Source organism: Excalfactoria chinensis, chromosome 5 (genome assembly GCF_039878825.1).
Source record: "Excalfactoria chinensis isolate bCotChi1 chromosome 5, bCotChi1.hap2, whole genome shotgun sequence".
Lineage (NCBI taxonomy): Eukaryota > Metazoa > Chordata > Aves > Galliformes > Phasianidae > Excalfactoria > Excalfactoria chinensis.
In genome coordinates, this window is record NC_092829.1 from 1,980,526 (window position 1) to 2,001,409 (window position 20,884).

The 20,884-nt window shown below is 43.4% G+C and overlaps 1 protein-coding gene across 2 annotated transcripts; it reads left to right on the plus strand.

Moving 5' to 3' along the window:
• The first annotated feature begins 2,031 nt into the window (after positions 1 to 2,031).
• On the plus strand, positions 2,032 to 20,756 carry POLE2 (DNA polymerase epsilon 2, accessory subunit). 2 transcript variants are annotated; one of them, XM_072337408.1, is made up of 19 exons: positions 2,032 to 2,361; positions 3,674 to 3,774; positions 5,958 to 6,033; positions 7,466 to 7,543; positions 8,775 to 8,868; positions 9,650 to 9,724; positions 10,910 to 10,993; positions 11,439 to 11,495; positions 11,825 to 11,873; positions 12,910 to 12,982; positions 13,931 to 14,103; positions 16,114 to 16,203; positions 16,386 to 16,440; positions 17,364 to 17,423; positions 17,521 to 17,598; positions 18,020 to 18,128; positions 19,348 to 19,524; positions 19,700 to 19,767; positions 20,578 to 20,756. In XM_072337408.1, the coding sequence occupies exons 1-19, from the start codon at positions 2,294 to 2,296 to the stop codon at positions 20,594 to 20,596; spliced, it is 1,584 nt and encodes a 527-aa protein (XP_072193509.1). In that variant the 5' UTR covers positions 2,032 to 2,293; the 3' UTR covers positions 20,597 to 20,756. The 2 variants fall into 2 exon arrangements, with proteins under 2 accessions (XP_072193509.1, XP_072193508.1); XM_072337407.1 differs by having other exon boundaries at positions 2,246 to 2,338.
• Positions 20,757 to 20,884: the final 128 nt, after the last annotated feature.

Sequence of the window (20,884 nt, forward strand, 5' to 3'; positions counted from 1 at the left end):
CTCAGAGTCCCATCCAGTGTGACCTTGAGCATGTAATCTCCCATCATGTCCCCAGCTACACGTTAGTCTGTCTGAGTTGTCACAACCCGTCATCCCATCAGCACCCAGGCCTTCCCATTGGCTTGCCCTTGAGCAGCAAGCTGGGATACGCATTCGTTCCCATTCCGGCTCCTTCACTGTTCAGTCAACAACCCAGTGAGAATCAGCCAAAGAGTGGCTCCATTTGGAGTGAATGGGATTTGACATAAACCAGGTACAGCTCTTCATTAGTGGCGTAGAATTTCTGAGAAACACGTATTTGAACATCTGTGAAAGGACACAAAGTAAGACACACATCAAGAAGGGAGGACATTAACAGTGATGGTTAATGATTAACTGAATAAAAGTAACAATGAGGCACTGGGATGGTGGTTAAAACACAGGAAGAAAACATTTGATGGAGTTAAGAAACACATCTGTAAGTCAAGTAGAGAGCTCTGATGTGGTCTCAGAAAGAAACCTTGGGCAGTGTGAAGCAGCTCCTGGTTTTTGCCATGGGATGGATGGGGCATCCACAGCCCCTGGGCAGCTGTTCCAGCGCCTCACCACTCTCTATGAAGAAGTTTCCCCTGACATCCAACCTAAACCTTCCCTCCTTGAGCTTAACTGATCATAAACCATCAGACTGACTCAGCTCTGTCCTCTCAAGCCACGTGTGCTGATACCATAGCACTCACGTCAAGAGTCATTGCAGACTGGAGGCAAAGAGCCGGGCCTGGCTTTCAGAGCACAAGGCAGATGGTTGAGGGAACAGAAGTCTGCAGCTCGTATTGGAATACTTTTATATCTCTGGTGGGAGGCTCCAGGCAACCTGACAGAACCCCAAGCACTGCAGGGTGCTGCAGGAATTTCCTCCGCGTTCCTGGTTTGGACGTGCATTTTAAAAGAAATGAACATTTCTTATGTTAAAAGAGGGCTACCTTCCTTCTCTGGGTGACACATTGGCAGCGTTGGATTTTTCTTTAAGAAGAAAAGGCGGTAATCTTAGCAAATAGAAGAACTTACATAAGGGTTCATAATTCACACCTAGCTGAGCTGAAAAATGGATCGTGTTTCCTGCCAAAATAGCTGAGACCTGTCAGCTGGTAGTTTTATGTCTAAAGAGAGTAGATAGATTCAGCTTTGCCCATGAGCTTCCTCCAGATGAGGGGGATTGATTATAAATGATGCAGTTGAGAACGGACTACAGAAAATAAGCTGACATTTTCAATCTGGCTTTATATCCCTGCAGTGTTTTGATTGAGGATCTTTCAGAGCTGCTTTCTGAGCCTTCTGTGAAACAAAGCTGTACTTCAGCAGATGAGGCTGGGAGTTATTTCAGTGAAGTATCAGTCATTTTTTGGCTGGAGAGAAGGCAGCTGCCCCACAGGACTGGAACTGCAGGAGGTGCAGTGCATTTACTGTGCTTTGTGCTAGGACTTGGTATGCTGCGACAGACTTCAGGTGCTCAGTTTGCTGACTGTAAGAAAAGTGAGCCGTGGGGGCATCCGTAGAATCATAGAATCACTCAGGTTGGAGAAGACCCCATCCCCAGCCCAACGTGCCCACATCCCTCAGTGCCACATCCCCTGGTCTGGATCGCCTCTAAGGATGGTGAGCCCAGCACTGCTGTGCAGCTGTGCCACTGCAGCACCGCTCTGTTGGAGAAAGCTTTTATCCAACCCAATTCATCTTTAATGATGCTGGAACATTGACAGTCACTGCTGTGTGGTGATGAACTGAAGAACTATGAGTTTAACTTATACAACATTTGGGGCCAACTGACATTTGTCTCAGTGAACATGTTTGGATGGGACAGTTACTATGTCAGAGCGTAAGAAAACAGACCAGGATCACGGTGTGCCCTTCCTGCTACAGAACTCACAAAGCAGTGGGTAAAGGGTAAAGTGATGAGCAACAGGCTGCCCAATTCCAGCACACTGCTAACGGCTCCGACCCGGGGCCGATGAAACTTAGACCTACAGATCCAAGAGAGAGGAGAAATTAGGAACGGCAGGAAAACATCCCACGCTCCCTGACGGCCGACGGGCATCAACGGGGGAAAGCGAGGCTCAGCCACGGGAGAGCAACCAGCCGTGACTCGCGGCCTGGCCGACGGCCGCTTTTTACGGCAAGCAGCGTTGAAGTCGGCCGGGCTGGAGCGGCTGAGCCGCAGCTGCACGCGGCATCCAGGCCGGCCCGCGGCCTCCTCCCACCCCGGGGCAGGGCCAGGGCGGCGGGGCGGCGCGGCGCTGTTGGGCGCCAAACGGCAACTATGGAGCCGGAGCGGCTGCGGCGCCGCCTGAGCTCCGCGTTCCGGGTGCGCGGGCTGCTGCTGCGGGCGTGAGTAGCGTGGCGCGGGGCCGGCGGTGCGGGGCGGGTGCGGAGGCGGCTCCAGGCCTGGGCCCGGCTCGGCGGCTCCTCTCGGGCTGCCTGAATGCCTGCCGCCCGGCCGTGGGCCTCCTCCATCCACCTCCGCCCGTGGCGCGGGTCTAGGGAGCACCAAAAGGTGCCTAAAAGCCCTCCTCCGTCCCCTCTCCGATGAGCTGACGCGTTGTTGGGTTTCCTATTTCTCCTTTGAAGATCATGCATAGTATTAGCTCTGTTTTGTATCTGTTGTGAATAGTTTGTGATTATTTTGGACGAGTTCCTGGCAGTTTCATTAGGAGATTGAGCCCTGAGCCTACTGTTAAACATCAACGCGAAGGTTGGGCCGTTAACCGAGGTGCCAGTTTGATTGCCTGGCAGATGATGTTAATAAGAAAATCGTTATCTTTAACTGCAGGTGTGTAGTCGGAGGATGAGGGAAGAAGTGGATTTGTAATTCTCATTTTGTTTGGCCATGTGTGGCACTGAGGGACATGGCTTAATGGACACGGTGAGGACAGGTTGGGCTTGGGGATCTTAGAGGCCTTTTCCAATATGAATGATTCTATGATTCTACAATAACTCCAGTATCAGAGGTGCTGATAAAGTGGAGTGCGTCCTGCAGAGGGCAGCTGGGGCTAACATGGGCTTGCAGTACCTGGGGTGTGAGGCAGCCCTTGGGAAGGAAGGTGAAGGTGGTCCAGCTGCCCAAAAGGGACGTGGGGAGAAGGAGCAACAACACAGCGAAGGTGTGAGAGGCAGCAACAAATGGAAGTGTGGTTGTTGGGTTTTAGTCTCCTTGGTTCAAAATAGATATTGAAAAACTGGAGAGAGCCTTGTGGAGGACCACCAAAGTGATTACAGAGTTGGAGAGCTTAGAGTTGTGGAACTGAATTGGAAGGGACCCTTAAAGGTCATCTGCATCAATTCCCCTACAGTGAACAGGGACTCCAACAGCTCCACCAGGTGCTCAGCTCTATCCAGCCTGACCTTGACATGTGGGAAAATGCAAAGGATTTGGGTTTGTTCAGCCTCAAGAAGGAAGGGCTCAGGGGAATGTAATCCCAGTCTTGTTTAAGGGTAACTGGGGAGAAGGGAGAGGAACTTCCCAACAACACACTGTGACAGGACGAGAGGCGGTTGAAAAAAAATCAGTACTAATAGTTTCTACTTTTTTAACCACAAGGTGTTCAGCGAATGTGTGCACATCTGCCAAAACTGACACAGTTCAGACGAGCTTTACTGAATATTAATTGCTTTTTGGGCTAACCTTCTTTGTTGACATTAGGGAAGCTGTAAAATATCTCACTGAAACTCTTCGGTCCCTCAATGAAGAAGAGTTTGAAGATGTAATCGACAAAATCATCGATGCGGTTGAAAAACAGCCTTGTAAGTAAACACTGTTTTTTTCCTAAGCTTGCTCAGTTTATCTTGCACTTACAGTGTTATTCAGACAGTGATAGTGACAACTTATGCTCTACAGTGTCACTGTGGTCTAGGAGGTTGATCAAGACAGATTTGTTGATGTTTTGTTAAATACTGAAGTTTGTAGTGTCAGCAAAAGCTTCTTTGAAAGAACTCTTTGAGAGGGCAGATAACAGCAGGACAAGGGGAAATGGTTTGGTGTTGAAAGAGGGAAGATTGAGGTTGGATGTCAGGGGGAAGTTCTTTACTGTGAGAGCGGGGAGGTGCTGGAACAGCTGCCCAGAGAGGCTGTGGATGCCCCGTCCGTCCCTGCAGGTGTTCAAGGCCAGGTTGGATGGGGCCCTGGGCAGCCTGGGCTGGTATTAATGTGGAGGTTGGTGGCCCTGCCTGTGGTGGGAGGATGGAGCTTCGTGATCCCTTTGGTCAGAGGTCACTGCACTTGCATGCAAGTGGAGTGGCAGGGCTGAGTGCTGTAGTAATCCATCATGTTTGCATAAAGCAACTGCAGAAGGAGTTTAACAGCGCCTGAATGTTCTGTGCTCACTCAAGGCAGGTGCTGATGTTCTGTTGCACTGACTGATCTTGTAGTAATGTTGGGCCGAAGGTGCTGCTAACAACTGGGGCACTGCAGCAGTGGATGAGCTGTACATCCTCAATGTATGAAAATGAATCAGATACCAAATTGACTGAGTCCAACAGTGAATCCAGAAAACTCCTGGCAAGCCCTGTTTATGCACAAGACACTCGATGAGTTGAGCTGTTGCTGGTAACGTTCCCACAACTCCTTTAATTCTGAGCATGACCGAAAATCTGTCATCCTGGCAGGAGTTTTTTCTTTGGGTACCACCTCCTGCTTAATCTTGACAGTGTCCCCAGGCACAGCATCCCTAATTGTGGGCCACAAAATACAAGAGTTGTCGCATCCTTACTTGAATGTGGCTGAGGGAGGTGGCACTGATGCCCCATACACATGTGTGATTACTGATCTGAGCTCATGAGAACCAGGAAACCTGGACAGTTTTTTGTCTGAGGAGATTCAGTCCCATATAAATGGGACCTGAAATAAATGTTAGGAGTTATAGGAGTTCAGGAAACATTTTCAGCCTCTCCTATGTAAAGTAGGTTAAATAAAATGTGTTCATTTGCTCGCTTTATCTATGGAGTAGCAACTACAGAAGTTACAACTTTGTTTTCCAATGGCTAGTGTAAGAATACACAGTTGATCAGATGGGGGGCTAAAGCAGTTTGAAGAGCTGGTCCTTACCTAGTGTGAAGCCTGCTGATACAAATTACACCGTACAGTTGTACACAGTTAGTACACAGTTAGTACACAGTTTTGAACAGTTTGGAATCAGTACAGGAAACTCCAGGGTCAGTGTAGCACCTGTTGGTGTATTTGCTAATGCTGGTCTTTGTGCAAGGTGGGATTTTGTGCTATAAATGCCAGTGCTGTCCGGCTAATGACTGTGAGTTGCTTGAGGCCATGATTCAGATGTGCTGATATCCCCCGTGATTCCTGCTGGCTCACCTGGTGCCCCTTCTGCTCTGCACTTCAGCGCAGTCTTACACGAGTTGTGATTTTGTTTCCTGAGTCAGCATCTCCAGCAATCAGGCTTGGCAGCACCGACCAAGTCCTTTTGTGAATCCATGCCTTGGTCTCCTTCTCAAATTCAACAACACATTCGTGTTTAGAAATGTTTTTGAATTTTAATTATCAGTTTAACATCTATGAAGGCAACAATGTGCCTGTCTCCAAGATTGTGCTAAGCTGTTTGAACACTTATTTATGACAGCAATCTGTGCGATAATGTTCTGGAATAAAATTAACCTCCAGAATGTGAAAGTTCTCATCTAACACATTTGTGGTATATTTGGCAGCTTTGCATGAGCTATAATTGTCTTGCTCTCCACGTTTAGTGAATTAATGGTGGGCACAATATGTGTGTGGGTTAATTTTTCGCTAGAGAAGCATCCTACTGGTAAGAATACTAAGCGATCCATCCCGTGTGTTGTTACCTTTGTGAACATACCCTTCTTTGTGTAATAGAGAAGAACTCAACTGTTTCTTGTATAATATTTGAGACCTCCTTGCTTTCTTACCACTCTCCATATGCTGCCATTTTAATCCTTTGAACTTTTCTTTCCAGTGTCAAATAGTATGATTGAACTGCCCACAGTGGAAGCAGCTGTCCAAGAATGTAGCCAGGCGGCAGATGAAACAATGTACGGTGACATTATCTCTTTTTTATTTGATCTTTGTGGGAGTTGGTTCACATTGCTTTATTTCTGATGGGGAAATAAATGCCAGGCGTTTCCAGCAGTGCTACACATGCCAGTAATTGCTTTGTGCTTTGTCTTCCTGATGCTGCCTTGGAAGGTTGGTAACGGTTCCTTCTTAGAAAATTGGTTCTCATGGATAGTCCTCTGGGGGATTCTAAATATAATGCTGACATTCTGGAATTAAAATGAGATGGTTATGTGTTACATGTGACACAGACTGAATATTAACCAATGAAAGAAACCAATGGTTAGGATTTAGAGGGAACTTGTTAATTCTGTTCGTTTCTTTATTTCCTTTTCTCCAGATGAAAATGATATGAGGTTGTTTTTGTGACTTTCATAAGAGCGCTTGGAAAAGTTTTCCTCCAGGGTGCTGCTTTCTGCTTTTTTTTCTGTGTGTTTTTTGTTTTGTCTGGCAGGGCTGTTATTTGGAAAACCATGATTGATTTTCACTCTCTGATAACAAAGCAGAGAACAATTACTTGAGCTTCTGAGAGTTTTAGTTGTGATGGTGATGAATGTGTTTTCTTCAGTGTTTGCCTTGTGTATTGACATCGTAATGCAAATCATGAAAACAGATGCTTTGTTAGGCATGTCAGATACTGTGATCCCACAGTTCCTCAGTGTGAAGCAAATTTATTTATTTTTGACTTTTCTCCCAGTCATTGGAACCTTAATGATGCTGACGGCTTCAATGTGACTTTTTCTTATGTCACTTCATGTACTTAAATGCGTTTTTTGCTCCTGACTGCACAGGTTCTCGCTGCAGAGTCCTGAAAGGGATGCTTCACAGGTCACTTGTGCCTCTCAAACTTTAAATTACAGTGAAGGAAGCTTGGGGATAAAGTTTTGTGTGAAATACAATCTGAAGTCCAAGACAGCGTTGTCTGATAGGCAGCAATTGTTGTCCTGTGCTTCAAAACCGTAGTGAGGGTTCATGGAAGAATTTTCATCTCTTCTGATCAATTTGATGCTCTTAGGCTAAGAGAGTAATGGGAGGTATCAGAGAGAAGAACAGTACCAGTACATGTAATAGGAGCTATCAACTCAGTCAATGGTTTGAAGTTTTGTGTATGTTTAAGCCTATTCACATAAAGCACGCCAGGACTGTTCTGTTGACAGAAAAGGTGCCAGAGGATAGTAATGGAAAAAGATGAATCTCTGTGATATTTCTAAGGAAAGTTCCTTTTGTTTTTTAATTAGAAGGTGCTGAAGTAGCCAGTAGGTAAAGTGGAGCAGGAGATACGGTGGTAATGCAGGGTAATAGAGAACAAAGCCTATACACTTCTCTTCTAAATGTTTGTTTAGTTATTTTCTCTCTTTATTGTTTGTTAGTTCCACCTCAGTTAACGCTGTAAACAAATTCTCATTTCAGAGAAAATGTTTTCAACATTATTGGAGCCTTTGATATTCCACGCTACATTTATAATTCAGACAGAAAGAGATTTCTACCGTAAGTCGGGCATGTTTTAAGCTTCAATTGCTTCTTGTTTTAAGAGAAAGCCTATATTTCTGTATGTCTAAGAAGTCTCTGTTCTCTTCTTTCCCTCATGGGTTCGCTCATCTCAAGCTCATGTGAGAAAGTAAGATAATTTTGTTTCTCAAAGCCTGACTGACTCTACAGAGGCTATGATAAATGCTGGCTCATTAATAAATGTGCCATTGGGTTTCTCCCCACTTGGTAGGATGGAGCTGAAATGGCCATCTCTGTCTTCTGTGGCAGTGTATTCTGTGCTGCCTGTGATCCGACTAGCTCTGAAACTGAAGTGTTCATCACACAGTATGCTAACCATGTTCATGCCATTTAAGGAATACAAGAGACAGGAAGGCTAAGGGCATACATCACTAACATAATGATTGCTTTTTTTCTTTCTGCATTTGGCTGATGGATTTTTTTCCCAATAAATTTGGTCTCTCTGTTGTCTGTATTTATTTTCTAGGCTGTAGCTTGCAACGTCTTGAAGTTCTGGGGCGTTTCTAAAGAGAGCTACAGTATGTTTAAAAAAGAAAAAAATGGAGTGATCCCCCAGGATGGAAAAAGAAAGAAGTAGTTGCAGGAATTAGTTATGAATGTTCTGCTGGAACATTTACATTTACTGAAGAATTTACATTAACAGCAAGCAGCCCTGACTGCTGAGCCCAATAGAGGCTGTGCTTTTACAGCCGCTGCAGGTGTTGTTAGCTGAGAAATTGCTGGTGATGTTCATGGTGAGGCATTACAATGACCTTCATGTAATGTCATTTTCTAGTCTTGGTTCATGAATCTGTCGGTCAGCGACAACATTCTGTGTGTTTGCAGGAGGGCGCTGATTCCAGTGCCACCACTTTCTAGCTTTCTAGGTTATGAGAAGCAGAGAACTGCATGAGGACATTCTGCTCATCAAAGGGAAGAAACTGTACTTGTTCACAGTCACTTAATAGGCAGAAGTGCTTTTAAAGAATGGGCTTCTGCAAAGTCCTGTTCATGTGGCAATACAAGTCTTGAGGTCTGTTATGTAGAGGAAAATTAAATTGATGTAGCCTTCAAAAACAGAAGCACAGTGGCCCTAGCAGAAATCTTGCTCATTGCCTACATATATTAGGCAGTGGTGTTACAGCTTTTGCAGACACATTTTAGATCAATAAGTAATTTCTGTATGTGGAATCTACCTTTTTTAATCTTGATTTTGTTGAACTTCTTGCAGTCTATCGATGACCAACTTTCCTGTACCAAATTTATTTGGAACTGCCAGAGATAAAGCAGAGTTGTTTCGTGAACGCTACTCCATCTTACAACAGGTCAGAAACAGTTTTGCTTTGTTTAACAAAATACATGGACAAAATGCTTTTCTGCTGTTAAATACAGGTATAGTCTTCTCAACGGATGCCATACAGTGTGATGGATGCATGTGTTTGAGCATTTTAGCATTGTGTCATAAGAGCAGGTTATCTATTTCTAGGTGTGCCTTCTTCCTATCTCTCCTGTGTTAGTAGCCTGTCATTGTACGTAGTGCTTGTTGAGATAATACAAACCTGAAACCCTGGGAAGCTCTCATTCAGCCTCTTCTTGAAGCATTGACGTTTGCTTCTGGCTTATTTCAGTTACTCATTTTCCAGTTTTCAGAATGCTCAGTAGGAGCCAGCTACCCTTCGTCATCTCATGGTGGCAACTGCGCCTTGTCCCCTGTTGTGAGCAGCTCCTGAGTAGAGCTCCCCAGCAGGACTTGCTTTCCACTGCTGTGGGGGTGGTAGCCACAGGTATTGGCAGCATCTGTAGGTGGTGGCCCTGTGCACTTAGCTTGGAGTCAGCCTCTGGGCTCATCCTACAGATAGTCAGAAAGAACTTCTAAAGCTATTACACATGCAGCTACTTTTTGGGCTTAGTTTTATATTCCAGTGTGAGTCTGTTCCTTAGAAGCAAATTATTTCGCACCGGTTGTGCGAAAACAAGTCAAATGTTGCTGGATAAAATAGAGTGAGAGAACTTCATAAATTATTTTGTATGGTGCTTGTAATGAACTGGCTTTTTGACAGCACTGTTTTTTTTTAAACTATATTACTTCAATTTTGGTTTGTGCAGAGGACTCACAGACATGAGCTGTTCACACCTGCAGCAGTTGTTGTTCATCCTGACGACAGTAGGAGCAAATTCCAGGTAAAAAGTCTATATTTATTTCTTGCAAAGGGAACTGTTCTTGGTGTTACACTTTAATGCAGTAGCTCTCCTCCAGTGACACATTATTTCTTCCATCCAATATGGGTTATCAATGAAAATGAGTTTTTTTTTCTATCGTTTTTAGCTGGCGTGTCAAAATGGCAATTATGTGGCTTACATCAGCATGATGACCAAGCTGCTTAAAAACAGCTATGAAGTGCACGAGAAATGTGACTTCCCAAGGTGGAAATACATTAACTGCTCAGCTTTACACTTCTTTTCCCTTTACTTGAGAATATTTTTCTCCTTTCTTTCATAAGCACCAGGTTCACAAACCTCCACTTGAATAAGCTCACAATCTGAGTCTGTTCTGTTTCCATTTCGGTTTTTGCATATTAAATGCTGTCCTGATATTACATTACAGGCATACGTGTGTCTCTGGGTACCAAATAACAGGTTTTGTTTTGAGCACCTTGCCTGTTTCTGCTTGTTCAGAGCATGCCATCTTGTAGGGAAAAAAAACAAGCGACCTTAGCTGAGTTGAGCTTTCATCTCCACACAGGCTCTGTAGGCATCTTTCTCTCTTGACAGCTTCCTATTCTCCTGTCAGCAGTGGCAAGAGCATCCATTGTTTATGCCGGTGTTCTGGGAGGATCGTCTCCCTTAACTGCAGCTTGGCAGACCAAAATGAGTTTGTCCGGAGAACGCGGACAGCCTGCTGTGTGGTATCACTGATGTTACTCAGGGCTATTTGCTGTCATCCATCCAAGGTTCCTCAGCAAAAATAATTTATGTTACTGCCTGGGTGGAGGCTGGCCCTGTTCAGATCGGATCCTGCTGAAGATCCAGTTACTACAATTGAAATTCATCTGCAAGAGCAGAAATTGCCACTTATTCTTTTCAGTTTTAATGTTTTTGTAAGCAAAATGGCAACAACAGATATTTACTTGCTAAGCACTTCTTGGTGCTGGCAGCCATTATTGGACATAATTTCCCTTAAGTCTGCTACATTTGACATTCAGAAATGTGTCCCTGCTTTTCTAATGAACCTGAATTCTGTTTTTGCTTGTTTGTGTATTTATGCAAGAATATGTGTGTGCTGTCTGATGCTTTGTCTTCTTGCTTCAGAAAAGCTGTTTTGGAGACTTGAGTTAGTCTGACATGATTCTTTGCCTTTGGTTCCAGCTTAAAACAGTAGAAACTCTGTTGGGCAATACAACGAAAGTGAGGGAAGTGATTGTCCTTGGGATGATAACTCAGCTTAAGGAGGTAAGTTGCTATTTACTGTGGACTGTATAGATCATCATTCATTCAGCACTAGAATATATTAGAAAATGAGAAGGCTCAGTCAGCGCCTTACCCTCCTGTATAAGTTGGTGACAGAGCTGCCATCAGTGTCTATGGTGCAAGACTCATTCCTTAAAAAGAGGTTAACATTTTCTGGGTGTGCTCCTTACTGAAATGCTGAGGCCTCCAATCTCTGTGTTTCACTGGCACTGCATTGACCTGTGATTAAAGGGAAGAGTGCACCAGCATTGTCTGAGAGGAGGTGCTCACATAAACTACATTGCTTTCTGTTCCAGCTCTATGCTCAAAGTATAAAATACCAAACGCTTCACTAAACTGCTTATAAATGCTGACTGTTAAATGTTTGTGATTAAAGCATTTACGTGTTTCATTATACTTTGCTTCAGTAATTAATCCTGTTTTTTAGGGGAAGTATTTCCTAGAAGACCCTACAGGAGTTGTCCAGCTAGATCTTAGTAAAGCAATATCCTTTATCTGTGATCCAAGACTTGAATAAATTTCCTGTATGTCTGGAGATGCTCAATTTGAATAACACATCCATATTGACCATTAAGAACGATGTATAGAGAGTTGCAAGTTGCAGCTCCGTCTTTTTCTTCCTTTTACAAGTTTCATGGTTGCTGGAGCTCAGTGCCCTTTTGAAGGACAAGGATAGCATCCCTGCTGCTGGTAGTAGAATGTGTTCCTGTTTGTGTGCTGTTTGTATTACGCTGTCTGAAAAGCAAACTTTGGCTACAGAATTACTATAAGAGTCCTGATCTAAGAAAAATACATTTCTTAACCTTTTTGCACCAGTTCCACAGTGGTTTATATACGGAATCATGCTTTGTTTTGGCAGAAGGTAAAGCAGACTTCTTTTTTTTTTGACTTGGAATGAATTATTCTGCAGGTGGCTCTTGCTGCAGTTAAACACCAAATGTGGTTAAAAACAGAAGTCTCATCTTGGTGAGGCTTGACCATGAGCTGAGCTTGTAACTGAGATTTTTGGCCTTAAGCTTTCCCTGTTATCGCAGGCTCTCGAGGCAGAGCTCCATGACATTCTATGCTTTTCAGTGATGTCAGTGGGGTGAGAGAAGCCCTAATGGCATTGGCCTCAGTTAGTCTGTCTACAGCATGCTTGGAGGAGATATGACCAGAAGGAAAACGTGGACTAGAATAACTGAACAGCCTGGTCTGGTGGTTGGCGACCCTGCACATAACAGGTGGTTGAAACGAGACGATCATTGTGGTCCTTTTCAGCCCAGGCCATTCTATGGTTCTATGACTCTGTGAATAAAAAATAAGGAAATGCTGCTTTGTGTTGTCAAAGCCTTTGTTCCTCAGAGGCTTTTCATTAAGAGAGTGTGTCTGTCGTTTTGGAGCCTTAGATGTGCAGTGATGGACGCTGCTGTTTGTGGGATATTGCTCTGTGCATCCTGTTAATGTGTTTTGTGTTTAAAATTAGTGAAATACGCTAAGTAGAAGAGAAGCACAAGTGGGGAATGGGTACCGCTCAGTTACTTCTTTTAAGAAATGGCACTTCTCAAGAAAGGGTGCGGTTTGATGCAGACCCTTCAGGGGCAGAGCAAGCAGAAATGATTGCTGCTTCCCTACATTCTTACTCGGTTGGGTTGAGAAGATTATGTGGCTGTGCAGCAAATCCATTCAAAGAAATGGTCAAGGCCTAAAATAGTTGGTATCTTGCTCAGCTTGTTTTTCAGCCAGATAGTTCCCCGCTCCGGTTCAGCGCTGAGCAGTGCAGGGACTGATGCTGTCACAAGAGCAGGATTGATGGAGGCTGGGACTGAGCAGCACAGCTGCCAACTGTCTGACTAATGTCTAGAGTATGATGCTGTTACAAAAACTAAAGGTTATTTTGTTGTTCAAAAATGTCTTAGGTTGGTATGAAGATGAAGTTTTTCATGTGAATGCCTTTGGATTTCCGCCTACTGAGCCGTCTGCTACCACTAGGTATAAAATTGACTTTTGGCAGCCTCACTCTGACTTGTATCTTGTTGTAGGTTTCCAAGTAAGCTCGTTATCATTTCATAAGTTTTGTGACATTGAAGTATGCTATTATTTCCCCTCCCCAAATATTTCAGAATAAATACTTTATTTTCCTATAAGGAAAGGTTGAGGGAACTGGGCTTGTTTAGCTTGGAGAAGAGAAGGCTCCAGTGAGAGCTCATTGTGGCCCTGCAGTACTTGAAGGGAACATATAAAGAGGAGGGGGAATAGCTGTTTGTGAGGGTGGGCAGTGATAGGACAAGGGGGAATGGTTTGAAACTGAGACAGGGGAGGTTTAGGTTGGATCTGAGGAGGAAGTTTTTCCCCCAGAGGGTGGTGACGCACTGGAACAGGTTGCCCAAGGAGGCTGTGGATGCCCCATCCCTGCAGGCATTCAAGGCCAGGCTGGATGTGGCTCTGGGCAGCCTGGGCTGCTGGTTGGTGACCCTGCACACAGCAGGGGGTTGGAATGGATGAGCACTGTGGGCCTTTGCAACCCAGGCCATTCTAGGATTCTGTGAAATACAATTTTAAGGAGGCAGTTCTGAGACTTGCATGTTCTGCATGTTAATAACCACTGAGATCTAAGCACTTCTGGACTGCATGACTAAATACTATTAGATAGGAATATGGAACTCTATATTGCTCAGGGAGTGGATGAGGGAGGGAACCCTGGGTACACATTACCCTGAGATAATCTGTGAAATTAAGGCAGGGCAGTGCCCATGCTTTAGATGTGGGTGACTGCCATTTCTTTTCCTTGGTTTCTCCATCAACTACTAAATGATAAAGGATATGATTTGAGCTTCCTTTCATAATAATAATAATTAAAATGGCTCAGGTGAGTCATAATCAAAACTAGTAATTACTTGCGAAGAGAACAGAGTTAACATGAATATTTTAATAATATAGAGCCTTCTATGGGAATATAAACTTCTTTGGAGGTCCTTCCTCAGCTTCAGTAAAGGCTTCTGCAAAACTGAAGCAGCTGGAGGATGAGAACGAGGATGCCATGTTTGTGTTTCTTTCCGATGTGTGGCTGGACCAAGCAGAAGTACTAGAAAAGCTGCATACCATGTTTTCAGGTAGGTGGTGGCTGCTTTGAGTCTGAGCTTTGTTCTAGAGAATTTTTACCATCTCCCTTGATCCTTAGCAGTGCTGCTGGTGGCACTGCTGAGTGTGACAAGATGCACAACTAGCTGGCTCTGGGTCCACTTCCATGGCTATGTTCCTTCCCTGCTTTGGGCTGAGAGCTCTGGCCTTGCGGTGAACCTGCACAGGAAATGTCCCATGGGAAACCTGTTTTGCAGAGCTGTAAGCTGACTAAGCTTTCTGTACTTGCATCCTGTGTTTGCTCACGTGATCATCACTGCCCATGCAGGGCAAACTGGCCAGCTTATGGCAGGCAGCAGGACTGCTGTGCATAGGGTCTGCTAACTGTGGTCTGAATGTGCTCTTTTGTGAAACAGGGAGTTTTGTACCTTGTTCGAAGGTATGCATTTAAATGAAAAGGTTGGGCATCGATTTTCAGGTGTCCTTTTGCTTTGTTTATTGTGTGTTTTGGGTGACTTTCAGTTCTGAGAAAGTAACAACAAACCCAGCTGTGGGCAGTATTTCACAGAACCCCACTGAACCCCAGCACAAATAAAGGCAGCGAGGTTTCGCTGCAGTTTTAATGGTAACTATTTGCATTTCACGTTTGCTATTCCATCGGATCCTTCTCTAACGGATTTACAAATTGGATTGTATTATATTTTTGTGAGCTGTCACTTCCTTTTCATAAACCTTTTAGCACCGATATTGTTTTGGGCAGTAGCCATTTTCTGTGCTCTGACAGGAAAGTTCATGAAACGTCGTCCTAGCCTTAGTTTAAAGAAAACACTTAATCCATCAGAGATGAGCAGTCCCTCTTGAACGCTGTCTGCTTTTTACCAATGGAAAAATGTCAGTTAGTCTCAAAATATGGGCTGTTTCTTCCACTCATCATTGCATTAGTAATGATGGCAACGTTTGGATAGCAAGCATCTGTGAGATCTGTGAATTGCTTCTTTGTATTCCTGAACAGTTTTGGAACAGCTTGTCCTGTCTGCCTTAGGTAGAATGGAGGTGTGAGAGGGCGGCTGCCTTAAAAAACAAGCAGTATGAAATGAAGGGTGCCAAACTGCGATTCACTTAAGGAAAATTGAACGTGTTGTCATAATGTCTACTGAGAAGTTAAGGGGTTAACTTTGAAGTTAGGAAACCAGTTCTGTATCGTGATGAGAGTTGGCAAGATCCTTGAACCAAACCAAAGCTGCGCTAGAACTGCAGATGCTGAAGCAATGATGGGCCTTTGGTCAGGGAGGTTAATATACTAAGCTGGAAGAGATGCATGTGTTGTGTTGTGTTTACTACTTTCAGACCTTTTTGTTTTGGATTTTTTAAAGTAGGTAAGTAATAAAGCTGGTAATTGTACACAAAAAATGAAAGCAGAGAGGAATAGCAAGGAAGAAATACTGATGTGCCATTTCCCTGCTGTCTGCAGTTCTATCCTTTTTACCCCTGCTGGATTGTAACATAGTGAAGGAAATGAGTCTGGTACTGCAGGCCAGGGAGCTGCAGTGTGAGCTGGAACACCAGACAGATGTTTTATTTTTGTTTTAGAGGTGGCAAATGGGTTTATTCTTGTAGTCATTGCTGCAAAGCACTTGTTTCTGTGTGATTAGTGCACTGGTGAGGGTTAGTCAGCTTCATAATGCTAAAAAATGAGTTAAATATTGGGAGAGCTTTTGAATTGGAATGACACATGGGGATTAATAATAATCCATTGCTACTCACTTGCTGTTTTTCTCTTCAAGGAAAGAGTGTATTATTATTGTAGGTCTTAGTTGTGTAATTGTGTGACTGGGTCAGTGGTTAGTTGTATCCACACAAACAGTGTTGTTGGAACTATAAATAATTAAAGCCTGTGTCTAGAAAATAGCTGGGAGTATTAATAGAAGCAGAGCTTGAAGTGCTGTTTTGGTTTTTGCCTTTCATGAAATGCACTGGAGGCTGAATGATGAAGGATCTTGAGGTGGATGGATGTTACACTCACACCTGCTTTGTTTTCCCAGGTTATTCCTCTGCTCCTCCAACCTGCTTTTTCTTTTGTGGAAATTTCTCATCTGCGCCATATGGAAAAAACCAAATTCAGACTCTGAAAGGTGTGGGATTCTTCGCAGTCTGTCCTGAACATTAAATTAAAACAGAGATGGTAAAACTATTGTAGAAGGCAGAAAGGAAGTGCAATGTTTTTGCTGTGCCAAAGCGTGCAAATGATCTGTGTCACGTGTGGTTTTGTTCTAACCAAGTGCTGCTTCATAGCTACTTTTTTTTCTGGCTCTAGGTTCTTTGAAGGCTCTTGCAGATATAATATGTGAATATCCCAGCATTCATAAAAGGTATAGAGCAAAGTGCTGTGGGGGCGGCAGGGGGAACGTGCTCATTTTGGAAAATACTGCTTTGATTACTTAAGAAATGAACAGATGTCTTCCCATTTGTGTGAGCCAGCTGTGATCAGGTAACAGGCCTGTAGGATTGTTTGGGGATCAGTGTAAGGCTTTGATTCTGGCTTCAACAGTTTGATCATGGAAACTGAGTCAGCAAGGGTGAACTTGCCTTTCTTGGGAGCATTTCCCAGATAGGGTAAGCACGGCCCACAGTTCTCCACAAGCTGTATCTGAGTGAGGCTTTTTTCCCTCTGAAATTCCCTTGCATTCAGCAGGAATCTGACCATGCAGTACTGCTTAATTAACTGATGTCCAGGTCCTGATGCTGCTAGCAGCAGCTGCAGGCTTTCTGTACCAGGAAATGGCATCTGAAACACTGCCTGCACAGTTTCTTGTTTCTACCTCCCTGTTCTTGCCTGCAAGGTTCTCCATGACTGCTAGTTTGAAAGCTAAGCAAAACAACACCATCTTGAAAAGGGATGGATCCTTTATCCGTTTCTTCTCATGTCCCTGCTTGTTGGAAGCTCCAGAACTAAATACTTTCTACAGATGTCTGAATATACAGAGGAAAGAAAAACAGGGAGGCAGCCAGGCTTTCCTTTCTGGCTTCTCACCTTTGAGTTCCGAACAGTAGCCATGAAGCAGAGCCAGTTCCTAGGATGGGCTTCCAGAGCAGTCATTTCTTAAACATTAGAGTTCTCCCACTTCAGTGTGGGATGGGTATGTGCCTTATGCGATTAAAGTTGTTCATAAGGCCTGAAGAACTGTCAGCTCTGCCATGGAATATGTTACTTGTGCTCATCTGTGAAATTGTGGCAGTGTCTAACAAATGGTAGCTGATGTTACATAAAAGCAATGTGTTTATCTTATTGCAGTAGTCGATTTGTGTTTGTTCCTGGCCCTGAAGATCCCGGTCCTGGTCCTGTTTTACCACGGTCAGTTTGCTTCACTTTTTGAATTCTAAAAAATTGAGTTAAAAGGTTAAAGAAAGTAAGAGATTTGTGTGATTCACGTGTTGCTGCTTAACTTTAGGCCTCCCCTGGCTGAAAACATCACACGGGAATTCAGGCAGCTGGTACCATTTTCAGTTTTCACCACAAACCCCTGCAGGTAACAGTCGAACTTACCGAGAGTTTCCATGTTGGCTTGTTTTCTTCCTTTCCTATTTAACTGAGTGATTAGTTTGTGTGCAGATGTGGTGGTCTTAACATTTTAAATCGGGAGAATTCCTCACTTAGATGAATTGCAACTAATTTAAAATACATTAATATAAGAATAAATTGGTGCTGACACCATCTTGAGCAAAACGGTTTGCAATTACTGCTAGGAGCTTAATAACTACATATAAAATACCTCAAAAATGTCTTTTTTCTCAGTCTGGAGGGAAAGAAGGGAAGGTGAGGAGGTATTGTTTTAATTGAAATGCATGTTTTTACTTTGCTGTCTTAGAGTAGGGTTAACTTTGTAATACATCTTTCCATCTGTTCGCGTTTCATTGTAATTCATTTAATTTATTGATGTTCTCGTTTAGGATTCAGTATTGCACACAAGAAATCATTATCTTTCGCGAAGATTTGGTAAACAAAATGTGCAGAAACTGTGTCCGCTTCCCTAGCAGCAGCATGGATATTCCCAATCACGTGAGTTGCGTTCAGCACTTCTTGCTAAGTTCTTGACTTCTTGTTGGTGTGTTTTTAATCATCAGCAGGCCTGCATTTGGGCTGCCTCGGAGCTGCATAGATGCATGTGTGTGAACCTCTTAGAGTAACCAGCTGTCCTGAAAGAGCTGGGAGGAGGGATCTATGCATGTAGTAGTACTGCTTGCATTTATATCTTGATAACAAGATAACCGAAACCAGGATGCTTGTTAATGACATCAAACTGTTCTGACTGTCCCATTGCAGCTGCCCTTGAGCTCAGAACTTCCTAGCAGCTGGCTGGTTGTACCACAGAACAACACATTGATTCCTAAAGGCAGAGCTTAATACAAATTACCTGTCTAAGATTTGATCAATTAACCAGTGACATTTGCAGTAAAGCAGCACGTCTCTTTTCCAAAAGGTCATCTGCTTCATCTGCCTTTTCACTTGAAGTCTTAATCCTGCTTTTGATACATTGACACAGCGCTCTGATTCTGGTTAATGAGTGCACAGCAGTTGATGAGACTTACTGATATAATTGAATGAGAACGATCTAGACAACACTGACTCATTGCTGTGATGGATGGAGTCTGTTTCTATTTATTTTACAGGTTTTGGGTTCTTGTTAATTTGTTTGACTTGGAAACTTCCTGTTAACTCTTCCTTCTCCCCATCACAGCAATGCTCCGATTCTTTGTGTGCAGAGGGAACCCCGCTGTGGATACTGATGCACCTGTCTTCTGTGTGCATTTTTGCATACGTGTGTGCATGCTATAAACCTTGATTTACTCATACAGGGATTCCTGGATTCTGCCAGGTGAAAATGGGAATTACAAGGGAGGCAGCTGGTCAGCTGAAGGTGTCGCTTGGGCAGGGTAAAGACTGTAAAGTGTTGGTCTTGTGGCTAACTGGTGTTGCAAGAAAAGCCCTGAGGAATAAAAGAACGAACCAAAGACCAAACAGATGCAGAAAATCTATGGCAGTGTTGGTACCTCCTGGGCTGGAGAAACAGATGAGCAGATTTTGTGCTTAAAAAAGAAAAGAAAACAAATGAGGAGCTAGCTGTTGTGGAATCACTGCTTTGCTGTGCAAATCCCCACTAATCAGAGGGAGGGAGATGCATGAAACATATTCCCAGGTTCAAAACTGCTCCAGTTTGTAGGAATGAGTCTGACTGATAGAACGTGGTTCAGATGAACTCTCTGTGTTTATCTCGCAGTTTGTAAAGACCATATTATCACAAGGACACCTGACACCGCTTCCGCTCTATGTCAGCCCTGTGTACTGGGCCTACGACTACGCCCTGAGGGTGTATCCTGTGCCAGATATGCTCGTCATTGCGGATAAATACGACCCCTTCACTGTCACCAACACTGACTGTCTTTGCATAAATCCCGTAAGATTTCCTTACGCTTTACAGAATAAGACTTGTACAAAGAACCTTGAATTCATAAACAGCTTTATTAAGATAGTAGGAAAATTAAGGATGGGAATGCAGTTATATATGGGTTTGTCTCTTACCATCTGTACGGCGTTGTACTTACACAGCTGTGGTGTGTTTTTCTTCACAGGGTTCTTTCCCAAGGAGTGGGTTTTCATTCAAGGTATTCTACCCCTCCAACAAGACAGTTGAAGACAGGTAAATATATTCATTTCATTTGCTGGCTTTCTAGTTATCAGAAAAGCAGTTATATAAACAGAATGAATGTTCAGCAGTTAAGGCAGAAGTACGCTTTGCACTTAAGCAGTGTGAGAAATTCAGAAGCCTAGACCTAATACGAGACATTCAGAAGATTTGGTCAGGAAACAGTGATGAGAAACATGATCCAAAAGTAAACGGAAACATAGATTGTATTATATGACTTTCAGTAACTGAGACCCAGCTTGGAAACAGATTTGTTTCTGAACATTATACTTGTTGCATTGGGTTAATCACACTTTGAAACGATTTTTGGTCCATTTTGTGATCATAATCAAACTCAAAAGCCTGCTTCGATGATGCTCTGATTTCATGTATTTTACACGTGTGCTTATTCATTCCTATTGTGGTCTTTGAACAACTGGAAAAAAACCACAGTCACAAAACCAGAAAGACGCAAACTAAACACTACCAAAACGTTTACAATTGTGCTAACAATTCCCATCAGTTTGAAACAGCGGCGGTAGAACCTAATAGGAAAATTGCTATTTGCCTCTGATTCAATTTCGTGTCTTGTTGCAGCAGCTTTTTGTCACACGGAAGTGTATAATATTCCACATAAGGGAGCGGATAAAAGATAGATCTGTGTCATCTTTACTTGAATACAGAAAATAATCGTACCATGAGATGTTTTAGGTCTTTAGATAGATCAAAACATGATGGAGTCGTTCACGGATGACAAAATAGAATAACATGGTACGTACTGACATTTCTTTTTAACTAAACCTTGCTTTTGTTTGGTATTTTCAGCAAGCTTCAGGGTCTCTGACTTTCTACAAGACTGCAAAAAGAGACTGAGCCTTTGTGAGGCCAACCGTAGCACTCGTTTTGATTGATTGATTTTATGATGTATTACAGGCTGTTCATAATAAATGTCAAAGTTATTTTGTACGGAAATAAACTTTTACACAAAAATGTGCTGTGTTTAGATAAAACGGAGCCACGGGAGATTCATTTCCACAACACAAGAAAAGAAGGCACCCAGAGGAAGTAAGGGCGTGCATAGGAAATAGTTATCTTTTAGAAAGGAAGCGAAGGAGAGGGAGAACTGTTTTTT

Coding starts and splice junctions, on each gene's coding strand:
- POLE2 (XM_072337408.1), top strand. CDS start 2,294: ATGGAGCCGGAGCGGCTGCGGCGCCGCCTGAGCTCCGCGTTCCGGGTG. Junction 11,496..11,824: donor AGCTAGATCTTAGTAAAGCA/ATATCCTTTATC, acceptor ACCTTTTTGCAC/CAGTTCCACAGTGGTTTATA. Junction 11,874..12,909: donor ATGCTTTGTTTTGGCAGAAG/GTAAAGCAGACT, acceptor AAAATGTCTTAG/GTTGGTATGAAGATGAAGTT.